General features: G+C 37.8%; 1 protein-coding gene across 1 annotated transcript; it reads left to right on the plus strand.

Moving 5' to 3' along the window:
- Window positions 1-514: 514 nt before the first annotated feature.
- Window positions 515-23,710, plus strand: prkar2ab (protein kinase, cAMP-dependent, regulatory, type II, alpha, B). The gene is made up of 10 exons (XM_077229857.1): window positions 515-813; window positions 1,443-1,478; window positions 1,856-1,995; window positions 2,080-2,186; window positions 4,039-4,192; window positions 4,890-4,991; window positions 5,067-5,141; window positions 15,697-15,762; window positions 15,832-15,970; window positions 23,452-23,710. Exons 1-10 carry the CDS (start codon window positions 519-521, stop codon window positions 23,574-23,576), a joined length of 1,239 nt encoding a protein of 412 aa, XP_077085972.1. The 5' UTR covers window positions 515-518; the 3' UTR covers window positions 23,577-23,710.
- Window positions 23,711-24,034: the final 324 nt, after the last annotated feature.

Consider the following 24,034-nt stretch of genomic DNA (forward strand, 5'->3'; position numbering starts at 1 on the left):
TTATCATGCCGAAAATCATGATCACCTGATCATCTTTGTTTGTGGTTTACTTTGCAACAAATTATGTTTTTGGTGTTACTGTTACAAAGACCACAAACTCATATAAAAAGTCAAGCTGCCCAACTAATAGAAATACTGATCACCATAATGGTGATAAGCCATTGTCAATAAAACATCAATATCTAATCCTCTGTTAATTATCAAAAAGAACTTCTGTAGATGAATGGCAGTAATAAAGTAAATCTGAGCAGAGTGAATTTAACTCTGAGGATTTTGAGATGAATATGCTGATTAAAATGGGAAAGCATAAAAACACAATGTGTAAATGGCCGAGCAGCAGTCGTGAATTTTTTGAGGACAGTCAATATTTTCCGCTGCGATGGACAGTGTCGATCCGTCAGGAGTCGATGGTTCTGTCCTCAGGGAAGATCCCACTGAAACCAGTTTAGACGAGCTCTTGTGATGCAGAGACAGCAGGAGTTGTGCTGTGGATTAGGGTTGACCGCTGAGGCATCAGGATGAGCGTGAGGATGAGTGTGGATGTTCCCGCGGGATTGACGGATCTCCTGAAGGGATACACACTGGAGGTTCTGAAGCAGAGGCCCGTGGACCTGCTGGAGTTCGCAGTTCAGCACTTCACCAGCCTGAGGGAGCGCAGGAGCTTTACCATCAGGAGCAGATCCCCAGTGACCCGCGGAGTGGCCTTCGATCAGGACTCTGCTCCCACCGACGAGGAGGAGGAGGAACACGGAGAAGAGAAGGAGGAAGAAGAGGAAGAGGAAGATGACTTTCCAGATGATTTCACTTTCAAAGGTGGGACTTATAAAGTTATGAACTGATGCGTGACTATCTATCAATTAAATTCGAAATTGCTTTATTGGCATGACTGTAAATAATACAGTATTTAGCTTGGAATACATAGAATAATAATTAAAAAACAAACTAAAATCCAAAATATGGAAGAACATGTTTATAACTTAAATTCAACAGTGTAACATATAAGAAAATGTGTGAACATTTCATACAACTATCTGTCAATAAACTACTTGAAACTTCCAGAATTGTGTCAAGTGTAATCATACTCATTTTTTTTTTTTTTTTTACATTTTCACAGTTGTTAGTTGTGATGTCAGCTCTCAGTATATGCTGATGAAATATGATCAGATGCGTCAGAGACTCTCAGAACATGTTAAATACAGTCCAATATTAAACATGGGCACAGTCAATGTTTTTAATCTGCTCATGTTTTCTGTTTCATTGATTGTATGAGACAGTAACCCTTATTTCTCTCTCTCTCTCTATTCAATTTTCATATTTTTTCTATCTGTCTTTCTGTCGGTTTTGTCTATCTGTGTTTTGTCTATCTATCTATATATCTATCTATCTATCTATCTCTCTCTCTCTCTCTCTCTCTCTCTCTCTCTCTCTCTCTCTCTCTGTAGCTCCTCCTCCTAGTAAATGCAATCGACGGGTATCAGGTAAAGGGTTTCTCCGTGTGTCTCATTATTTTTTAGTACCAATGAGATATTATTATAGTATTTTTTATTTTATTTTGAATGTGTGTTTAATTAACTTTTTGATTAAATTTTAATTGTAGTCATTTTGTTGTGTTTTTGCCATTTGTATTTTCTGAATGTCTCTAAAGTTTGTATGAATGTTTTATTAGTTTTAGTTATTCTAGTACTTCAAGGTAAACAAACTGAAAATGAGAAATGTTGCCTTGCCAACTAGCTGAAATAAAATAAGTTAAGCTTTATTATATTTAGTTTTATTTGAGTGAATGTGTGTTTTAAAGAAGCCCTGTCGTGTCTTGAGCTGTTTGTCGTGTGTGTGCGACTCTGGTTGTGTTCCTCAGTGTGTGCGGAGGCTTATAACCCTGATGAAGATGAAGACGAGGCCGGCGAGTCAAAGGTGATTCACTATAAAACAAAGGCTCAGCATCAGCGTCTGCAGGAGGCCTGCAGGGACATACTACTGTTCAAAACACTGGAGCAGGTGAATATCAGCCTTCACACACTGGACACGCGAGACACCAGCGCATGTGTGACGCCTGTCTGTCTGTCTGTCTGTCTCTCTCAGGATCAGTTTGCTGAGGTGTTAGACAGCATGTTTGAAGTGCTGGTCAAACCACACGACAGCATCATCAATCAGGGGGACGATGGCGATAACTTCTACGTCATCGAGAGGTGCGACGATCCCCGTCTGTCTCTCTGCCACCCGTCTGTCTCTCTGCCACCCGTCTTTCTCTCTGCCACCGTCTGTCTCTCTGACACCCGTTTTTCTCTCAGCCACCCATCTTTCTCTCTGCCACCCGTCTGTCTCTCTGCCACCCGTCTTCCTCTCTGAAAGCCGTCTGTCTCTCTGCCACACGTCTGTCTCTCTGACACACGTCTGTCTCTCGTACACCCGTATGTCTCTCTGCCACCCGTTTTTCTCTCTGCCACCCATCTTTCTCTCTGCCACCCGTCTGTCTCTCTGACACCCGTCTGTCTCTCTGCCTCCCATCTGTCTCTGACACCCGTCTGTCTCTGACCCGTCTGTCTCTCTCCCACCCGTCTGTCTCTCTGCCACCCGTCTGTCTCTCTGCCACCCGTCTTCCTCTCTGCCACCCGTCTGTCTCCCTGCTACTCCTCTGTCTCTCTGACACACGTCTGTCTCTCTGGCACCCGTTTTTCTCTCTGCCACCCATCTTTCTCTCTGCAACCCGTCTGTCGCTCTGACACCCGTCTGTCTCTCTGCCTCCCATCTGTCTCTGACACCCGTCTGTCTCTGACACGTCTGTCTCTCTGACACCCGTCTGTCTCTCTGCCACCCGTCTTCCTCTCTGAAAGCCGTCTGTCTCTCTGCCACACGTCTGTCTCTCTGACACACGTCTGTCTCTCGTACACCCGTCTGTCTCTCTGCAACCCGTCTATCTCTCTGACACCCGTCTTCCTCTCTGATACCCGTCTGTCTCTCTGACACCCGTCTTTCTCTCTGACACCCGTCTGTCTCTCTGCCATCCGTCTTTCTCTCTGACACCCGTCTGTCTCTCTGACACCCGTCTTTCTCTCTGCCACCCATCTGTCTCTCTGCCACCCGTCTTTCTCTCTGCCACCCGTCTGTCTCTCTGACACCCGTTTTTCTCTCTGCCACCCATCTTTCTCTCTGCCACCCATCTTTCTCTCTGCCACCCGTCTGTCTCTCTGACACCCGTCTGTCTCTGACACCCGTCTGTCTCTGACCCGTCTGTCTCTCTGCCACCCGTCTGTCTCTCTGCCACCCGTCTGTCTCTCTGCCACCCGTCTTCCTCTCTGAAAGCCGTCTGTCTCCCTGCCACACGTCTGTCTCTCTGACACACGTCTGTCTCTCTGACACCCGTTTTTCTCTCTGCCACCCATCTTTCTCTCTGCAACCCGTCTGTCTCTTTGACACCCGTCTGTCTCTCTGCCTCCCATCTGTCTCTGACACCTGTCTGTCTCTCTGCCACCCGTCTGTCTCTCTACCACCTGTCTGTCTCTCTGCCACCCGTCTTCCTCTCTGAAAGCCGTCTGTCTCTCTGCCACCCGTCTGTCTCTCTGCCACCCGTCTGTCTCTCTGACACCCGTCTTCCTCTCTGACACCCGTCTGTCTCTCTGACACCCGTCTTTCTCTCTGACACCCGTTTGTCTCTCTGCCATCCGTCTTTCTCTCTGCCACCCGTCTTTCTCTCTGACACCCGTCTTTCTCTCTGCCACCCGTCTTTTTCTCTGCCACACGTCTGTCTCTCTGCCACCCGTCTGTCTCTCTGCCACCTGTCTTTTTCTCTGCCACACGTCTGTCTCTCTGCCACCCGTCTGTCTCTCTGCCACCTGTCTGTCTCTCTGCCACACGTCTTTCTCTCTGACTCCTGTCTGTCTCTCTGCCACCCGTCTGTCTCTCTGCCACCCATCTGTCTCTCTGCCATCTGTCTGTCTCTCTGACACACGTCTGTCTCTCTGACACCTGTCTTTCTCTCTGACACCCGTCTGTCTCTCTGACACCCGTCTGTCTCTGTGATATCTGTCTGTCTCTCCGCAGGGGTGTGTTTGATATCCTGATCCAGAAGGACGGCTCCAGTTGCTGTGTGGGTCGCTATGATAATAAAGGCAGCTTCGGTGAACTCGCCCTCATGTACAACACGCCGAGGGCGGCCACCATCAGGGCCGCTCAGGAGGGGGCGCTGTGGGCGCTGGTGAGGTCACTTACTGCTCTGCAGTCTTAGCTTCCTGTGTTTCGCTCTTTACATATTTCTTGATGAATGATTCCTAGGGGGACCTATTTTAACAATCTAAGCGCATGGTCTAAAGTGCACTCAGGCCATGTCCGAATCCACTTTTGCTAGTTTAACGAAGGAAAAAATGGTCGAGGCTCCCGGCGCTGGTCTAAAAGGGTCGTCCCTATTCTCTTAATGAGTAATGGGTGTGTTTTGTCTCTATTCTCTTAATGAGTAATGGGTGTGTTTTGTCTCTATTCTCTTAATGAGTAATGGGTGTGTTTTGGGCATAACATGCAATAAATCAACCAGCGTCTCATCTTCCATTCCCTTTAAAAGCCAGTTGCGCTCACGTTATGGCGGATTTGCTCTTTACACAGCGGAATTTGGCATTTCACAAATGGCAACAAATGCATTTGCTATTTAAACAACGTGGCATAAACCTGATGGACATGCAAAATAAAAACTGCCTCGGGCTGAAACTACTAAAATACAAATTGCATTCGGGTCTCGAATCAAACTCAAGCTTCAGGAACACTAGCAAAGTTTTTTGCTCATAAAACAATCATCTACAACTACCAAACCTGAATAAAATTGCTAGTCTGCTGTTGTGCTTCACTGCATATTGATGAATGAGTCATAGTGATTGTGAAACACTGTGATTCTGTGCCGTCAGGACAGAGCCACGTTCCACAGACTCATCGTGAGGAATAATGCCAAGAAGAGGAAGATGTACGAGCGCTTCATTGAGAGCGTGCCGCTGCTCAAGTCCCTGCAGGTGCGTAGAGTCGAGACCGTCACTGCGCTTGTGCCGTTCGCTTCATGAACCTTTCTCTCTGTCTCTCTCTCTCAGCTCTCAGAGCGCATGAAGATCGTCGACGTCCTGGGGATGAAGAGCTTCAGAGACGGAGAGCTGATCATACGGCAGGTGGATTACCTTTGATTCTCTACCAGATTACCTTTATTATCTACCAGATTACATTTCATTCTCTACCAGATTACCTTTGATTCTCTACTAGATTACCTTTTATTCTCTACCACATTATCTTTGATTTTCTCAGAATTACCTTTGATTTTCTCACAAATTATCTTTGATTTTCTCACAAATTATCTTTGATTTTCTCACAAATTATCTTTGATTTTCTCACAAATTACCTTTGATTTTCTCAAAAATTATCTTTGATTTTCTCACAAATTATCTTTGATTTTCTCACAAAATATCTTTGATTTTTTCAGAATTATCTTTGATTTTGTCACAAATTTTCTTTGATTTTTTCAAAGATATTTTGTGAGAAAATCAAAGGTAATTTGTGAGAAAATCAAAGAAAATTTGTGAGAAAATCAAAGATAATTTGTGAGAAAATCAAAGATAATTTGTGAGAAAATCAAAGATAATTTGTGAGGAAATCCAAGGTAATTTTTGAGAAAATCAAAGATAATTTGTGACAAAATCAAAGACAATTTGTGACAAAATCAAAGATAATTTGCGAAAAAATCAAAGATAATTTGTGAGAAAACCAAAGATAATTTGTGGCAAATTCAAAAAAATTTGTGACAAAATCAAAGATAATTCTGAGAAAATCAAAGATAATTTGTGAGAAAATCAAAATTAATTTGTGAGGAAATCAAAGGTAATTTTTGAGAAAATCAAAGATAATTTGTGACAAAATCAAAGACAATTTGTGACAAAATCAAAGATAATTTGCGAAAAAATCAAAGATAATTTGTGAGAAAATCAAAGATAATTTGTGAGAAAATCAAAGATAATTTGTGAGAAAATCATAGAAAATTTGTGAGAAAATCAAAGATAATTTGGTAGAAAATCAAAGGTAAATTGTGAGAAAATCAAAGATAATTTGTGAGAAAATCTAAATTAATTTGTGAGAAAATCAAAGGTAATTTTTGAGAAAATCAAAGATAATTTGTGAGAAAATCAAAGATAATTTGCGAAAAAATCAAAGATAATTTGCAAGAAAATCAAAGATAATTTGTGAGAAAATCTAAATTAATTTGTGAGAAAATCAAAGGTAAATTGTGAGAAAATCAAAGATAATTTGTGAGAAAATCCAAGGTAATTTGTGAGAAAATCAAAGATAATTTGTGAGAAGATCAAAGGTAAATTGTGAGAAAATCAAAGATAATTTGTGAGAAAATCCAAGGTAATTTGTGACAAAATCAAAGGTAATTTGTGAGAAAATCAAAGATAATTTGCAAGAAAATCAAAGGTAATTAGTGAGAAAATCAAAGATAATTTGTAAGAAAAATCAAAGATAATTTGTGAGAAAATCAAAGATAATTTGTGAGAAAATCAAAGATAATTTGTGAGAAAATCAAAGATAATTTGCGAAAAAATCAAAGATAATTTGCAAGAAAATCAAAGATAATTTGGTAGAAAATCAAAGGTAAATTGTGAGAAAATCAAAGATAATTTGTGAGAAAATCCAAGGTAATTTGTGACAAAATCAAAGGTAATTTGTGAGAAAATCAAAGATAATTTGTGAGAAAATCAAAGAAAATTTGTGAGAAAATCAAAGGTAATTTGTAAGTAAAATCAAAGGTAAATTGTGAGAAAATCAAAGATAATTTTTGAGAAAATCAAAGAAAATTTGTGAAAAAAATCAAAGGTAATTCTGAGAAAATCAAAGATAATTTGTGAGAAAATCCAAGGTAATTTGTGCGAAAATCCAAGGTAATTTGTGATAAAATCAAAGGTAATTTGTGAGAAAATCAAAGGTAATTCTGAGAAAATCAAAGGTAATTTGTGAGAAAATCAAAGATAATTTGTGAGAAAATCAAAGGTAATTCTGAGAAAATCAAAGGTAATTCTGAGAAAATCAAAGGTAATTTGTGAGAAAATCAAAGATAATTTGTGAGAAAATCAAAGGTAATTTGTGAGAAAATCAAAGAAAATTTGTGAGAAAATCAAAGGTAATTTGTAAGAAAAATCAAAGATAATTTGTGAGAAAATCCAAGGTAATTTGTGAGAAAATCAAAGGTAATTTGTGACAAAATCAAAGGTAATTTGTGAGAAAATCAAAGATAATTTGTGAGAAAATCAAAGAAAATTTGTGAGAAAATCAAAGGTAATTTGTAAGAAAAATCAAAGATAATTTGTGACAAAATCAAAGATAATTTGTGAGAAAATCAAAGAAAATTTGTGAAAAAATCAAAGGTAATTCTGAGAAAATCAAAGGTAATTTGTGAGAAAATCAAAGATAATTTGTGAGAAAATCAAAGATAGATTTTCTCACAAATAATCTTTGATTTTCTCACAAATTGTTTTTGATTTTCTCACAAATTTTCTTTGATTTTCTCACAAATTACCTTGGATTTTCTCACAAATTATCTTTGATTTTTCTTACAAATTACCTTTGATTTTCTCACAAATTTTCTTTGATTTTCTCACAAATTATCTTTGATTTTCTCACAAATTATCTTTGTTTTCTCACAATTTACCTTTGATTTTCTACCAAATTATCTTTGATTTTCTTGCAAATTATCTTTGATTTTTTCGCAAATTATCTTTGAGTTTGTCACAAATTACCTTTGATTTTGTCACAAATTATCTTTGATTTTCTCACAAATTATCTTTGATTTTGTCACAAATTGTCTTTGATTTTCTCACAAATAATCTTCGATTTTCTCACAAATTATCTTTAATTTTCTAACAAATTACCTTTGATTTTCTCAGAATTACCTTTGATTTTTTTCACAAATTTTCTTTGATTTTCTCAAAAATTATCTTTGATTTTCTCACAATTTACCTTTGATTTTACTTACAAATTGCCTTTGATTTTCTCACAAATTTTCTTTGATTTTCTCACAAATTACCTTTGATTTTGTCACAAATTACCTTGGATTTTCTCACAAATTATCTTTGATTTTCTCACAATTTACCTTTGATTTTCTACCAAATTATCTTTGATTTTCTTGCAAATTATCTTTGATTTTGTCACAAATTACCTTGGATTTTCTCACAAATTATCTTTGATTTTCTCACAATTTACCTTTGATTTTCTACCAAATTATCTTTGATTTTCTTGCAAATTATCTTTGATTTTTTCGCAAATTATCTTTGATTTTCTCACAAATTATCTTTGATTTTCTCACAATTTACTTTTGATTTTCTTGCAAATTATCTTTGATTTTTTCACAAATTATCTTTGATTTTCTCACAAATTATCTTTGATTTTCTCAAAAATTACCTTTGATTTTCTCACAAATTAATTTTGATTTTCTCACAAATTATCTTTGATTTTCTCAGAATTATCTTTGATTTTGTCACAAATTTTCTTTGAATTTGCCACAAATTATCTTTGATTTTCTCACAAATTATCTTTGATTTTCTCAAAAATTACCTTTGATTTTCTCACAAATTATCTTTGGTTTTCTCACAAATTATCTTTGATTTTCTCAGAATTATCTTTGATTTTGTCACAAATTTTCTTTGAATTTGCCACAAATTATCTTTGTTTTTCTCACAAATTATCTTTGATTTTCTCAGAATTATCTTTGATTTTGTCACAAATTTTCTTTGAATTTGCCACAAATTATCTTTGGTTTTCTCACAAATTATGTTTGATTTTCTCAGAATTACCGTTGATTTTTTCGCAAATTATCTTTGATTTTTTCGCAAATTATCTTTGATTTTCTCACAAATTATCTTTGATTTTTTCGCAAATTATGTTTGATTTTCTCAGAATTACCGTTGATTTTTTCGCAAATTATCTTTGATTTTTTCGCAAATTATCTTTGATTTTCTCACAAATTATCTTTGATTTTCTCACAAATTATCTTTGATTTTCTCACAATTTACCTTTGATTTTCTCACAAATTATCTTTGATTTTCTCACAAATTACCTTGGATTTTCTCACAAATTATCTTTGATTTTCTCACAATTTACCTTTGATTTTCTACCAAATTACTTTTGATTTTCTTGCAAATTATCTTTGATTTTTTCGCAAATTATCTTTGATTTTCTCACAAATTATCTTTGATTTTCTCAAAAATTACCTTTGATTTTCTCACAAATTAATTTTGATTTTCTCACAAATTATCTTTGATTTTCTCAGAATTATCTTTGATTTTGTCACAAATTTTCTTTGAATTTGCCACAAATTATCTTTGATTTTCTCACAAATTATCTTTGATTTTCTCACAAATAATCTTCGATTTTCTCACAAATTATCTTTAATTTTCTCAGAATTACCTTTGATTTTTTTCACAAATTTTCTTTGATTTTCTCACAAATTATCTTTGATTTTCTCACAATTTACCTTTGATTTTTCTTACAAATTACCTTTGATTTTCTCACAAATTTTCTTTGATTTTCTCACAAATTATCTTTGATTTTCTCACAAATTATCTTTGATTTTCTCACAAATTATCTTTGATTTTTTCACAAATTATCTTTGATTTTCTCAAAAATTATCTTTGATTTTCTCACAAATTATCTTTGATTTTCTCACAAATTACCTTTGATTTTCTCAGAATTACCTTTGATTTTTTCACAAATTTTCTTTGATTTTCTCACAAATTATCTTTGATTTTGTCACAAATTATCTTTGATTTTTCTTACAAATTACCTTTGATTTTATCAAAAATTATCTTTGATTTTCTCACAAATTATCTTTGATTTTCTCACAAATTACCTTTGATTTTCTCAGAATTACCTTTGATTTTTTCACAAATTTTCTTTGATTTTCTCACAAATTTTCTTTGATTTTCTCACAAATTATCTTTGATTTTCTCACAAATTTTCTTTGATTTTCTCACAAATTATCTTTGATTTTCTCACAAATTATCTTTGATTTTTTCACAAATTATCTTTGATTTTCTCACAAATAATCTTTGATTTTCTCACAAATTGTTTTTGATTTTCTCACAAATTTTCTTTGATTTTCTCACAAATTACCTTGGATTTTCTCACAAATTATCTTTGATTTTTCTTACAAATTACCTTTGATTTTCTCACAAATTTTCTTTGATTTTCTCACAAATTATCTTTGATTTGCTCACAAATTATTTTTGATTTTCTCACAAATTACCTTTGATTTTCTCAGAATTACCTTTGATTTTTTCACAAATTTTCTCTGAATTTGTCACAAATTTTCTTTGAATTTCTCACAAATTACCTTTGATTTTTCTTACAAATTACATTTGATTTTCTCACAAATTATCTTTGATTTTCTCACAAATTATCTTTGATTTTCTCACAAATTATCTTTGTTTTCTCACAATTTACCTTTGATTTTCTACCAAATTATCTTTGATTTTCTTGCAAATTATCTTTGATTTTTTCGCAAATTATCTTTGAGTTTGTCACAAATTACCTTTGATTTTGTCACAAATTATCTTTGATTTTCTCACAAATTATCTTTGATTTTGTCACAAATTGTCTTTGATTTTCTCACAAATAATCTTCGATTTTCTCACAAATTATCTTTAATTTTCTCACAAATTACCTTTGATTTTCTCACAAATTATCTTTGATTTTCTTACAAATTACCTTTGATTTTCTCACAAATTTTCTTTGATTTTCTCACAAATTATCTTTGATTTTCTCACAAATTATCTTTGATTTTCTCACAAATTATCTTTGATTTTCTCACAAATAATCTTCGATTTTCTCACAAATTATCTTTGATTTTCTCACAAATTATCTTTGATTTTCTCACAAATTATCTTTGATTTTCTCACAAATAATCTTCGATTTTCTCACAAATTATCTTTGATTTTCTTACAAATTATCTTTGATTTTCTCACAAATTTTCTTTGATTTTCTCACAAATTATCTTTGATTTTCTCACAAATTATCTTTGATTTTCTCACAAATAATCTTCGATTTTGTCACAAATTATCTTTGATTTTCTCACAAATTTCAAATTATCTTTGATTTTCTCACAAATTATCTTTGATTTTCTCACAAATTACCTTTGATTTCCTCAGAATTACCTTTGATTTTTTCACAAATTTTCTCTGAATTTGTCACAAATTTTCTTTGAATTTCTCACAAATTACCTTTGATTTTTCTTACAAATTACATTTGATTTTCTCACAAATTATCTTTGATTTTCTCACAAATTATCTTTGATTTTCTCACAAATTATCTTTGTTTTCTCACAATTTACCTTTGATTTTCTACCAAATTATCTTTGATTTTCTTGCAAATTATCTTTGATTTTTTCGCAAATTATCTTTGAGTTTGTCACAAATTACCTTTGATTTTGTCACAAATTATCTTTGATTTTCTCACAAATTATCTTTGATTTTGTCACAAATTGTCTTTGATTTTCTCACAAATAATCTTCGATTTTCTCACAAATTATCTTTAATTTTCTCACAAATTACCTTTGATTTTCTCACAAATTATCTTTGATTTTCTCACAAATTATCTTTGACTTTCTCACAAATTATCTTTGATTTTCTCACAAATTATCTTTGATTTTCTCACAAATTGTTGTTGGTTATCAAAAAAGATTGTCTAATTAATTGAAATCATGAAACATTTACAACTTAAGAACAATTTGTTCAAAGTTTAACAAAAAATTTTAACCTTTTCCCAAATCCTGTGTTTTCATGTCTAATCAACTGAGTTCATGAAACTTGAACAACTTAATAATTTTATATATATATATATATATATATATATGTGGCGAAGGACGGCCGAGGGACGTGAGAGAATGGCGTTTTTGTATTTGTATTTTACTTTAGCCAGCAGTCGTCCACGAGGGGGGTATTTTGGTTTGTTTGTTTTATTTTAAATTTACATTTACATTTACATTTAGTCATTTAGCAGACGCTTTTATCCAAAGCGACTTACATCTGAGGACTTAAGCAAGCGAGTCATCGTGAAGAGGGAAGAACGACGCAAGAAGTGCTCAAAATAAAGTTCAGGCATTACATTAGACAAGGGAAGATTTAAAAGGGAAGGAAAGATTTAAAAGAGAAGAAATTTTTATTTTTTTATGTTAAGTACTCACGGAAGAGATGAGTTTTCAGTTGTCTTTTGAATGCTGTCAGGGATTCTGCATTATGGACGAGGGAATGAGATCATTCCACCAGCATGGAACCGTGTTTGAGAATGTTCTGGAGAGTGATTTAGTGCCTCGCTGTGATGGCACCACAAGCCCGCGCTCCTTGGCCGATCGTAGGCTTCTGGTAGGGACGTAGACTTGTAGTAGGGAGTGAAAGTAGGACGGAGCTGAGTCTGTGGTAGATCTGTAAGTAAGCGTCAAAGCTTTGAATTTGATGCGAGCAGCAAGTGGTAGCCAATGCAGTGAGATGAACAGAGGAGTGACGTGAGCCCTTTTGGGCTCGTTGAAGACAAGACGAGCAGCAGCATTCTCTATCATTTGTAGAGGTTTAGTAACACATGATGGAAGTCCAGCCAGAAGAGCATTGCAGTAATCAAGCCTAGAAATAACCAGGGCATGGACGAGAAGTTGTGTTGCATGCTCAGTTAGGAAAGGCCTGGTCTTCCTGATGTTGTGCATTGCAAACCTGCGTGATCGAGTTGTCTTTGTAATGTGGTCTGTGAAGGTCAGCTGGTCATCAAATATTACTCCAAGATTTCTGACCAACCTTGATGGGGTGATTGAGGATGACTCTAGCTGGATAGTGAAGTCGTGCTGTAGAGACGGATTGGCAGGGAGGACGAGAAGCTCAGTCTTTGCCAGGTTGAGCTGCAGGTGATGTTCCTTCATCCATGCCGAGATGTCCGCCAGACAGCTTGAGATACGTGCAGCTACTGTGGGATCATCTGGTTGAAATGAGAGGTAGAGCTGGGTGTCATCAGCATAGCAATGGTAAGAGAAACCATGTGCCTGTATGATGGGTCCCAATGATGTGGTGTAGATGGAGAAGAGGAGCGGTCCAAGAACTGACCCCTGAGGAACCCCTGTGTTCAGTTGATGTGCTTTGGATACCTCGCCTGTCCATGTAACCCTGAAGGACCTACCTGTGAGATAGGACTCAAACCAGTGGAGGGAAGTTCCTTTGATGCCCAGTGATGAGAGGGTGGACAGAAGGATCTGATGATTCACAGTGTCGAAGGCAGCAGAAAGATCCAGCAGAATGAGAACTGAAGATTTGGAAGCAGCTTTTGCGATCCGCAGGACTTCTGTGACCGACAGTAGTGCAGTCTCGGTTGAATGCCCTTTCTTGAGGCCAGATTGTTTGACATCCAGCTGGTTGGTCAGAGACAGGAAAGATGACACTTGGTTGAAAGCAACTCGTTCAAGTGTTTTCGCAATGAATGGTAGGAGAGAGACAGGTCTGTAATTCTCTAAAAGTGATGTGTCTAATGTTGTTTTTTTAAGCAGTGGAGTTACCCGAGTCTGCTTGAATGCTGTAGGGAAAATGCCAGTATGGAGGGATGAGTTGATGATGTGTGTGAGTGCTGGTAGAAGTGTCGGAGAGATGGCTGGTAGAAGGTGTGAGGGGATGGGGTCTAGAGGGCAGGTGGTAGGATGACTGGAGAGGAGAAGTTTAAATACTTCTTCCTCGGTTAGCGGAGAGAAGGTAAAGAGAAGGTTTCTGGTAGTGGGAGAGGATGGTTTGGGTTCCTGTGTGTGTGGAGTTGAGAACTGACTGCTGATAGAGGTTGTTTTGTTGGTGAAGAAGTTAGCAAAATCATCAGCAGTTAAAGAGGATGTGGGTGATGGTGGAGGTGGACAGAGGAGAGAGTTGAATGTCTTGAAAAGTGTTCGTGTGTTAGAGGCGCTGTTGATCTTGCTGTGGAAATATGAAGATTTTGCAGCGTGAACATCAGCAGAAAAGGAAGAGAGCAGAGATTGATACAAACTCAGGTCAGACGTGTCTTTTGATTTGCGCCATTTCCTCTCCATTGGCCTGAGTTTGGTCCGGTGTTCACGAAGAACCTCAGATAACCAGTGGTTAGAGGCAGTAGCGCGTGCTGGCCTGGAGGAGAGAGGGCAGATATTGTCTAAAGAAGAAGTTAAAGTGGAGCATAAAGTATCTGTTGCGGTATTCACATCTAGAGATGAGAATTGTGAGGGTGAGGGAAGAGAAGATGACACAGCAGAGGAAAGATGGGAAGGAGAAAGTGAGCGCAGGTTACGTCTGAAAGTAACTGGTAGGGGAGTTGGTGGAGCATGGGTAGTGAGTTGTAGATTGAAAGTAATGAGGAAATGATCGGAAACATGGAGAGGTTTCACCAAAATGTTGTCTGTGATGCAGTTGCGTGTGTAAACCAGGTCCAGTTAATATATAAACTGGAAAAAATATAAATAAAGTATATTTTTGATTGTTCGCTGGTTCCCGCCTCCTTCTTCCCTGAACATTGCTACAATATATATATATATATAATCAGGTGTTCTGTGGTTGTATAATCAGGTGTTTTGTGGTTATAATTCGGGTGTTCTGCGGTAATATAATCAGGTGTTTTGTGGTTATATAATCAGGTGTTCTGTGGTTATATGATCAGGTGTTCTGTGGTTATATAATCAGGTGTTCTGTGGTTATATAATCAGGTGTTTTGTGGTTATATAATCAGGTGTTCTGCTGTGGTTATATGATCAGGTGTTCTGAGGTTATATAATCAGGTGTTCTGTGGTTATATGATCAGGTGTTCTGAGGTTATATAATCAGGTGTTCTGTGGTTGTATAATCAGGTGTTCTGCGGTTATAATTTGGGTGTTCTGAGGTTATATAATCAGGTGTTCTGCGGTTATAATTTGGGTGTTCTGAGGTTATATAATCAGGTGTTCTGCGGTTATAATTTGGGTGTTCTGAGGTTATATAATCAGGTGTTCTGTGGTTATATAATCAGGTGTTCTGTGGTTATATAATCAGGTGTTCTGCTGTGGTTATATAATCAGGTGTTCTGTGGTTATATAATCAGGTGTTCTGTGGTTGTATAATCAGGTGTTCTGAGGTTATATAATCGAGTGATCTGTGGTTATATAATCAGGTGTTCTATGGTTATATAATCAGGTGTTCTGAGGTTATATAATCAGGTGTTCTGTGGTTATATAATCAGGTGTTCTGAGGTTATATAATCAGGTGTTCTGCGGTTATAATTTGGGTGTTCTGAGGTTATATAATCAGGTGTTCTGTGGTTATAATTTGGGTGTTCTGAGGTTCTATAATCAGGTGTTCTGTGGTTCTATAATCAGGTGTTCTGTGGTTGTATAATCAGGTGTTCTGTGGTTATATAATCAGGTGTTCTGTGGTTATATGATCAGGTGTTCTGAGGTTATATAATCAGGTGTTCTGTGGTTCTATAATCAGGTGTTCTGTGGTTGTATAATCAGGTGTTCTGTGGTTATATAATCAGGTGTTCTGCTGTGGTTATATAATCAGGTGTTCTGTGGTTATATAATCAGGTGTTCTGTGGTTATATGATCAGGTGTTCTGTGGTTATATAATCAGGTGTTCTGTGGTTATATAATCGGGTGTTCTGTGGTTATTTAATCGGGTGTTCTGTGGTTATTTAATCGGGTGTTCTGTGGTTCCTCAGGGAGATTCGGCCGACTGCTTCTACATCGTGGAGTCTGGAGAAGTCAGGATCATGATCAGGAGCAGAGTAAGAACCTCACACACACAGACACTTGTCCTCGTCCCGACGCACGCTCACACACTCCTGTCCCCGTAGACTAGCGCAGGTCAGAGGTCAGAGCAGGAGCTGGAGGTGGCGCGCTGCACGCGGGGACAGTACTTCGGCGAGCTGGCGCTGGTCACCAATAAACCGCGAGCGGCGTCAGTGTACGCGGCCGGAGAGACCCGGTGTTTAGGTAAGAACACCACACACTCCTTCAGCTCTTCAAACGCTTGCTTTCATGTAGAGATAGTTTGGGTTTGATACGCTTTGAAGGTCTGATGTCCTCGAATTATGAGGTATATTAAATAGGGGTGTAACGATACCCTCATGTCACGATTCGATACATATCACGATACTGAACTCATGATACGATATTATTGCGATACTCAAAGACATATGGTAAAAGGTTAACAAAAAATGTAGAGTTGATTCAAATGATGTTACATTGTGTGTGTAAATGAATAGGCTTGGACTCTGAAACCCAAAGCACAGGACAATAGAGACACCAGAATAAACATATTCATGATTCTGAATCTGAAAATACAGAACCATTTTAATTAATATGCTTGATCTCTGTCACTGACTAGATATATTTAAAATAATGTAGGCCATTTTTTACTGGTAACATCAGACATTTGGCATTATCAGGACCCACAAATATTCCCCATTGCATTATTATACATTATATTCAGCATTATATAGTAGTTTAATATAGTACTGACTAAAACTCTGAAAACGTTTACATCCACGATACATATTCAATTCAATTCAATTCAAATTTATTTGTATAGCGCTTTTCACAATACATATTGTTTCAAAGCAGCTTTAAAGAAAGTGCATTTCAGAAATGTACATAGAAAAAAAATACAGTTAGTTAATCATGTATTAATTTAGGGCATAACATGTCGCCGGCACTGAGTCGTCTTTTCACAGGCGTCGAGTCGTCTCTTCACAGGCGTTTAGTCATCTCACCGTAGGTGTTGGGGGATCTGAAGTCTCCGTGAGAGGCTGGATACAAACTGGAGCTGACGAACGCTATTTACCTCGGGACTAGCGTCCTGAGATAACAGCAGAAAAGCAGATGGGAGATAATTAGCATAGCTGATGTTCATAATATTAATGCATTCGCTCTGATTCAACAGTGGTATAAAAGGTAAGCCTTATGTGAATGCTTTGCTAAAGAGATGCGTCTTTAATCTTGTTTTAAACTGGGACAGCGAGTCTGAGCCTCGAACAATATCAGGAAGGCTATTCCAGAGTTTAGGAGCTAAATGCGAGAACGACCTCCCTCCTTTAGTGGACTTAGATATCCTGGGAATGACCAGAAGCCTCGAATTTAGTGATCTTAAAGAGCGCGATGGATTGTAGGGCGATAGAAGGTCAATTAAATACACAGGAGCTAAACCATTTAGGGCTTTATAGGTCAGTAGTAGTACTTTGTAATTGATACGGAACTTAATAGGTAACCAGTGTAGAGATGATAAAATTGGTGTTATATGATAATATTTTCTTGACCTAGTAAGAACTCTAGCAGCTGCATTTTGCACTAACTGTAGCTTGTTTATTGAGGATGCAGGACAGCCAGCTAATAAAGCATTACAGTAATCTAGTCTTGAGGTCATGAATGCATGAACTAACTTTTCTGCATCAGAAACAGATAGCATGTTGCGTAGCTTAGCAATGTTTCTAAGGTGGAAAAAGGCTGTTCTTGTAATATATGAAATATGATTTTCGAAAGACAAGTTGCGGTCTAGTATAACACCCAGGTCTTTTACTGTAGTGGATAAAGTAACAGGACATCCTTCTAAATTAAAGTTGTATTGTACAAGGTTTTGTGGGTAGTTTTTTGGACCAATAAGTAATACCTCCGTTTTATCTGAATTTAATAGCAGGAAATTACACGTCATCCAGCATTTTATATCATTTAGACACACTGTCAATTTAGATGAGTTAGTGTTTTCATCTGGTCGTGATGAAATATATAATTGAGTGTCATCAGCATAACAGTGGAAATTAATTCCATGTTTTCTTATAATATTACCAAGTGGCAGCATATATATTAAGAATAGCAGAGGGCCTAACACCGATCCTTGCGGCACTCCATAGTCTACTGACGTTATCTTCGATTTTTCCCCATTTAAACAGACAAAATGATAACGGTCTGATAGGTACGATCTAAACCAGCTTAATGCCTGTCCCTGAACACCAGTGTAGTTTTGTAGTCGATCCAAGAGTATTTTATGATCTATAGTGTCGAACGCAGCGCTAAGATCGAGTAGAACTAGTATTGAGATACAGCCTTGGTCAGAAGATAAAAGTAAATCATTTGTAATTTTAACTAGCGCAGTTTCTGTGCTATGATGCGGTCTGAATCCTGACTGAAATTTTTCATAGATATCATTTTCTTGCAAGAAAGAGCACAATTGAGCGGACACAACTTTTTCTAGTATTTTAGACATAAATGGAAGATTTGAAATGGGTCTGTAATTTGCTAAGTTATTTGGATCTAATTGCGGTTTCTTAATGAGAGGTTTTATTACTGCCAGCTTGAATATTTTTGGAACATGACCTAAAGATAAAGATGAGTTAATAATATTGAGAAGAGGCTCTTCCACTACAGGTAACACTTCTTTCAGTAGTTTAGTGGGTATTGGATCTAATAAACATGTTGTTGGTTTAGATGCAATGATAAGTTTATTTAGCTCTTCCTGTCCTATAGTTGTAAAGCAGTGTAGTTGTTCTTGAGGGGCCATATTTGAGGCTGAATCATAAGACACCATAAAAGATTGTACATTTACAATTGTGTTTCTGATGCTTTCTATTTTCTCATTAAAGTAGTTCATAAAATCATTACTACTATACTGTAACGGAATATTTTGCTGTGGTGATGTCTGTATATTTGTTAGTTTAGCCACGATGTTAAATAAAAACCTTGGATTATTTTGGTTATTTTCTATTAGTTTGTGGAGGTGCTCAGCCCTGGCTGCTTTTAGAGCCTTTTTATAACGTGACATAATGTCTTTCCACGCGATTCTAAAGACCTCTAAATTAGTTTGTTTCCATTTACGCTCTAAGTTACGAGTTTCTCTCTTGATAACATGCGTAGCACTGTTGTACCATGGTGCTTTAGTTTTCTCTCTAACCTTTTTTAATCTAATTTTGATCAACAATTTCTAATGTACTAGAGAAAATGGTGCTCAAACTGCTAGTCATTTCCTCTAGTTCATCTGTTTGTTTGGGTTCACTGAGCAGCTGAGATAGATCAGGTAAGCTATTTGAGAATCTATCTATAGTGGTTGGAAGGATTGTTCTGCCTGGTCGATAACGTGGCGCAACATGACAAATTTCAGCAGTACGTATTATGCAAGTTACCATGTAATGATCAGTGACATCATCACTTTGCGGTGCAATATCTATATCGGTTGGATTGGTTCCATATGATATAATTAAATCTAGTGTATGATTTAGACGATGAGTGGGACCACTGACGTTTTGCTTGACCCCAAAGGAGTTTAATAAATCTGTAAACGGAGTCCCTAACACATCATTTGTGTTATCTACGTGTATGTTAAAGTCTCCAACAATAATTGCTTTATCGACATTGACCAATAGATCTGAGAGAAACTCTGCAAACTCTTTTAGGAAATCAGCATAGGGCCCTGGAGGTCTATATACAGTAGCCAAGGCTAGAGATAATAGGGATTTCTTTCTTACATCTAAGTGCGTAATATTTAGTACAAGTACTTCAAACGAATTAAACCTGTGACCTGTTTTCTGAGTAACATTTAGAATATCTCTATAGATTGTTGCAACACCGCCGCCACGACCGATCAGACGGGGCTCATGCTTATAACAGTATCCTGGTGGAGTAGACTCATTTAGACCGAAATACTCATTTGGTTTAAGCCAGGTTTCAGTAAGGCAAAGTACATCGAAGCTATTATCTGTGACCATTTCATTTACAATAACCGCCTTAGGTGTGAGCGATCTAATGTTTAGAAGACCTAGCTTTAGAAATTGTTTTTGTTCACTGATATTTAGATTTTCTGGTTTAATTACAATAAGATTTTTCCTAGATCCTACACTAGATTTATTGTTTGGCCTCACTAAACGAGGAATAGACACAGTTTCTATATAATGTTCTACACTACTTATATCCATTAAGTTGGGACAGCAAAGACTGTGATTTGGACTATGACTTACTAGTCATATGGTGTGTAACGTCTTGGAGATGTTGTCCGACAGAACAGCCGCTCCGATTCTGCTGGGGTGCAGGCCATCAGCACGGTAGAGCCTAGGTCGCTCCCAGAACAGATTCCATTTATTTACAAAGAGCAGTTTCTGTTCATTACACCATGACATTAACCATTCATTTAGAGCAAATAATCTACTGAACCTTTCCTGTCCTTGTAGGTACGTGGGAAGCGGTCCAGACACGATGATCGTTGCTTCAGGCGATGAATATCTTTGCATTTTGAGACATATTGTTGCATTTTTGTATTGCGATATATTGTGACATGATATATTGTTATACCCCTAATATTAATGCATGCAGACATAAATACTGAAGAAATACTTGATCAAAATGTGCTAAGGACTGGAAGATGCTGGTTGATCTTGATCAACAGCTTATTTTTCCACCTGAGATTGCCACCACTAACCTACGACCAGATATTGTTTTGTGGTCTGGATCAGCACGCATTGTTCAACTGATAGAGTTAACAGTGCCATGGGAGGATGCGGTAGATGAGGCACATGAGAGGAAGAAACTGCGGTATGCTCATCTGGCCACTGAAGCAGAACAGCGAGGATGGAGAGTCCAGGTTTATCCAGTGGAAGTGGGTTGTCGTGGTTTTGTGGCACACTCTACAACCCGGTTCCTCAGAGACGTCGGATTCAGTGGCCAAGAGTTGCGTCGTACAGTAAAGAACTTATCTGAAGCAGCAGAAAGGAGCAGCAACTGGCTGTGGTGGAGACGGAAAGATTCTAGCTGGCTGTGTACAGGCCGCCATGCTACGGTTTCGTAGAATTCTTGAAAACTTGAAAGGTCTGTTGGTTTACTTGTACAGGTTGTTCATTACGTTCCTGTGTATATTGCGTGGATGACGGGGGGTTGGGCAGATATTGTGTTTTGCGGTAGGTGGTATGCCATACGGAACCGTTGCCACTGAAACTGCATATTAACGCACCAGTGGGGCTCGACAGCCTTAATCAAACGGGTTGGCGCGTATGGTTGGGTTGCGGAGAGATTGTGGTTAGGTCTCAGCAGCAACTGTTGGATAATTTGTATAGGTTGTATAGTATTTACAGTCATTACGTTCCTGTATATATTGCGTGAATGACGGGTGGTTGGGCAGATATTGTGTTTTGCGGTAGGTGGTATGCCATACGGAACCGTTGCCACTGAAACTGCATATTAACGCACCAGTGGGGCTCGACAGCCTTAGTCAAACGGGTTGGCGCGTATGGTTGGGTTGCGGAGAGATTGTGAGATTGTGGTTAGGTCTCAGCAGCAAGAGGGAAGTAGAGGTCAGTAAGCTGGGCTGAGTTGAGTGGGGGACGGAGGGGGGTGACTCTGGGACGCCAGAGTCACTGTCGAGCCCTCTTGAGGTGTCGTGGGCTAGTCGACGAAACACTGAGGACGGAAGGTGCCCACTTGAAGACCCTAGAGATGTTCCCTACTCTGCTCAATCCAGAGGGTTGTTATGGGGGGACCGCACTGTGGTTGCAGCCGTTGTGTGTGCTGACGCGCAATACACTGTATTAACACCAGACAGAAAATTCACGTCACCAGATGGAAAGAATGGATGGAGAAGCATAGGTTACTGTAAAGCTACGTCTCAGTTGGTGATTATCTTGGCGAAAGCCGAGTACAAATCAGCATGAAGTTTTAACATCTACTCTCGTGTAATGGAAATCATGTCGTGTTCAGTATCAGCTGAAGTTCAGACTGAAACACCATATCATTCCACCAGTGAAATCTGCTCTTTGTGTTTCATATATTCTTATCAATAGCTGATGACAGAATTTTTTTATAAACTATTTATGATTTATATTATTGATAAATGATACCAACATTTAGTTCTTTACTCGAGAGGATCGTTTCGCTCCCCGTTCGTGAGTCAAATATGACACAGTTCAGTACCCATAATCCCTTGCACTTAAACAATTGAATATTGTGTTCTTAATGAGCACATAATACTATAGCATTAATAGATGTCATAGATGTGTTTAGAGTTTTTGATATTCTATAATGTTGTTCTCTCTGACGTTAAGTTTTCTCTTGGGTAAGTTTCTGCAGTTCTTTGTAGACTAACATTGATCATTAAATATAATCAGTCACACTCATACAGAGTAATCCACATATAATCCAATATTTTTTTTATCAACCATTGAGTTTAGCATATAGGGCACTGCAGACACAGCCGTATTGCACCATCCGCCCAGTTGGTGGCACTGTTTCTCGGCTGCTGCAGAACATGCGTTAAAATGGACATAACGTCTTGATACTAAAGCCATTGCCTCATTTCTTCATTCAATTCAAACCAAGCGGGTAATCCATCGGAAACTGAAGCCTTGCGGGAGCCGCCATTGTAGCAGAACTTCTCCTGCTGTTAGCATTACATTGACTCCCATTCATTTTGGCGTCACTTTGACAGCGAATAACTTTACATCTGAGGCGTCCAAAAACTTCATTTGTCCATTATTTATTTCTAAAGAAACACGACAATGTATAAAAGGCGCCATTACTTTGTATCTTACGTTATGGCCCCGTAGAAGCCGTTTTTATAAAAATAAGCTAACGATTGTGTCATAACCACGCGACTTTCTGTCACACAGTAGAGAAATTACCGTATAGACAGGAGGAGAAGCTCGCAGGCAATCTTTTACTGTCTATGAGGCAATCGGGGGGACATAGAGGCGTAAAGTCAAGGAGAACCCCATAGATAGAGACAAAATATTTCAACAACGTGTTTGAGGAATCAGGTGATTCAGATTTGTCTTGCCTAGAAGATTTACAGCTGTCAGACTGTCGTCAAGCTCAGTTTGAGCCTGCGCAGTCGCTCAGACATCAGACAGGAAGTGCAATAATCGGGCTTCAGTCTTCTCCGTTGAAATCAATGGGGTCGCTGTGTCCATTTCTTTTACTATCTATGATTCAAACAGCCCTTATTGCGAGCAGTTCCATAGACAGAGCGTCAGAAGTCATGTTGTCAACAAAACCAACAAGTCACTGAACTTTGTCTCTTTCAACAAACTATTCCTTTATTTATTTATAAAGGGACCATGCACAATTTTTAACATAAATGTTTACATTTCATGCATTGTACCGGATTTAGCCAAAGGCTAATTTTCATCCGCAGTCCCCAAAATAATCCTGAGGAATCAATGAAACTGATTCGATTTCAAAAAAGATTTTAACTTCAATTTAAAAACAGCAAAAGATTTACACCCTTTTATATTCCCTCTGGTAAGGCATTGCAATGAGTGTTAGCTTTCACTGTGAAAGACGCAAAACTCACTTAATTTTGACATTCTCAGTAATCAAAGCTAAATATCTACAGTCATGTGTCTTCTCTAGTAACTGTGTCTTGATGTAAGAGTATTTGATCCCGAAAACGTGTGTGTGTGTGTGTGTGTGTGTGTTTGTGTGTGTGTGTGTGTGTGTGTCAGTGATCGACGTGCAGGCGTTCGAGCGTCTGCTGGGCTCCTGTAAGCAGATTCTGAAGAGGAACATCTGGCAGTACGAGCAGCAGCTGATGGCCGTCTTCGGGTCCAGTGTCGACATCAAACGCTGAACACACACAACACACTCAACATCACCACAGAAAACACACATTCACACACTCAAACGTTGAACACACTCGACATCACCAAAGAAAACACACATTCACACTCTCAAACGCTGAACACACTCGACATCACCACAGAAAACACACATTCACACTCTCAAACGCTGAACACACTCGACATCACCACAGAAAACACACATTCACACTCTCAAACGCTGAACACACTCGACATCACCACAGAAAACACACATTCACACGCTGAACACACTCGACATCACCACAGAAAACACACATTCACACACTCAAACGCTGAACACACTCAACATCACCACAGAAAACACACATTCACTCTCAAACGCTGAACACACTCGACATCACCACAGAAAACACACATTCACACACTCAAACGCTGAACACACTCGACATCACCACAGAAAACACACATTCACACACTCAAACGCTGA

The sequence above is a fragment of the Siphateles boraxobius genome, unplaced genomic scaffold (assembly GCF_051911475.1).
Source record: "Siphateles boraxobius isolate OS27281-9 unplaced genomic scaffold, OSU_SipBor_1 136, whole genome shotgun sequence".
NCBI classification, from domain to species: Eukaryota; Metazoa; Chordata; class Actinopteri; order Cypriniformes; family Leuciscidae; genus Siphateles; species Siphateles boraxobius.

Bases quoted from the DNA above. Each gene is read 5' to 3' on its own strand.
- prkar2ab (XM_077229857.1), top strand. From the start codon at position 519: ATGAGCGTGAGGATGAGTGTGGATGTTCCCGCGGGATTGACGGATCTC. The intron at 1,996-2,079 runs GTGAATATCAGC...TGTCTCTCTCAG, and splicing joins TGTTCAAAACACTGGAGCAG to GATCAGTTTGCTGAGGTGTT. The intron at 5,142-15,696 runs GTGGATTACCTT...GTGGTTCCTCAG, and splicing joins GAGAGCTGATCATACGGCAG to GGAGATTCGGCCGACTGCTT.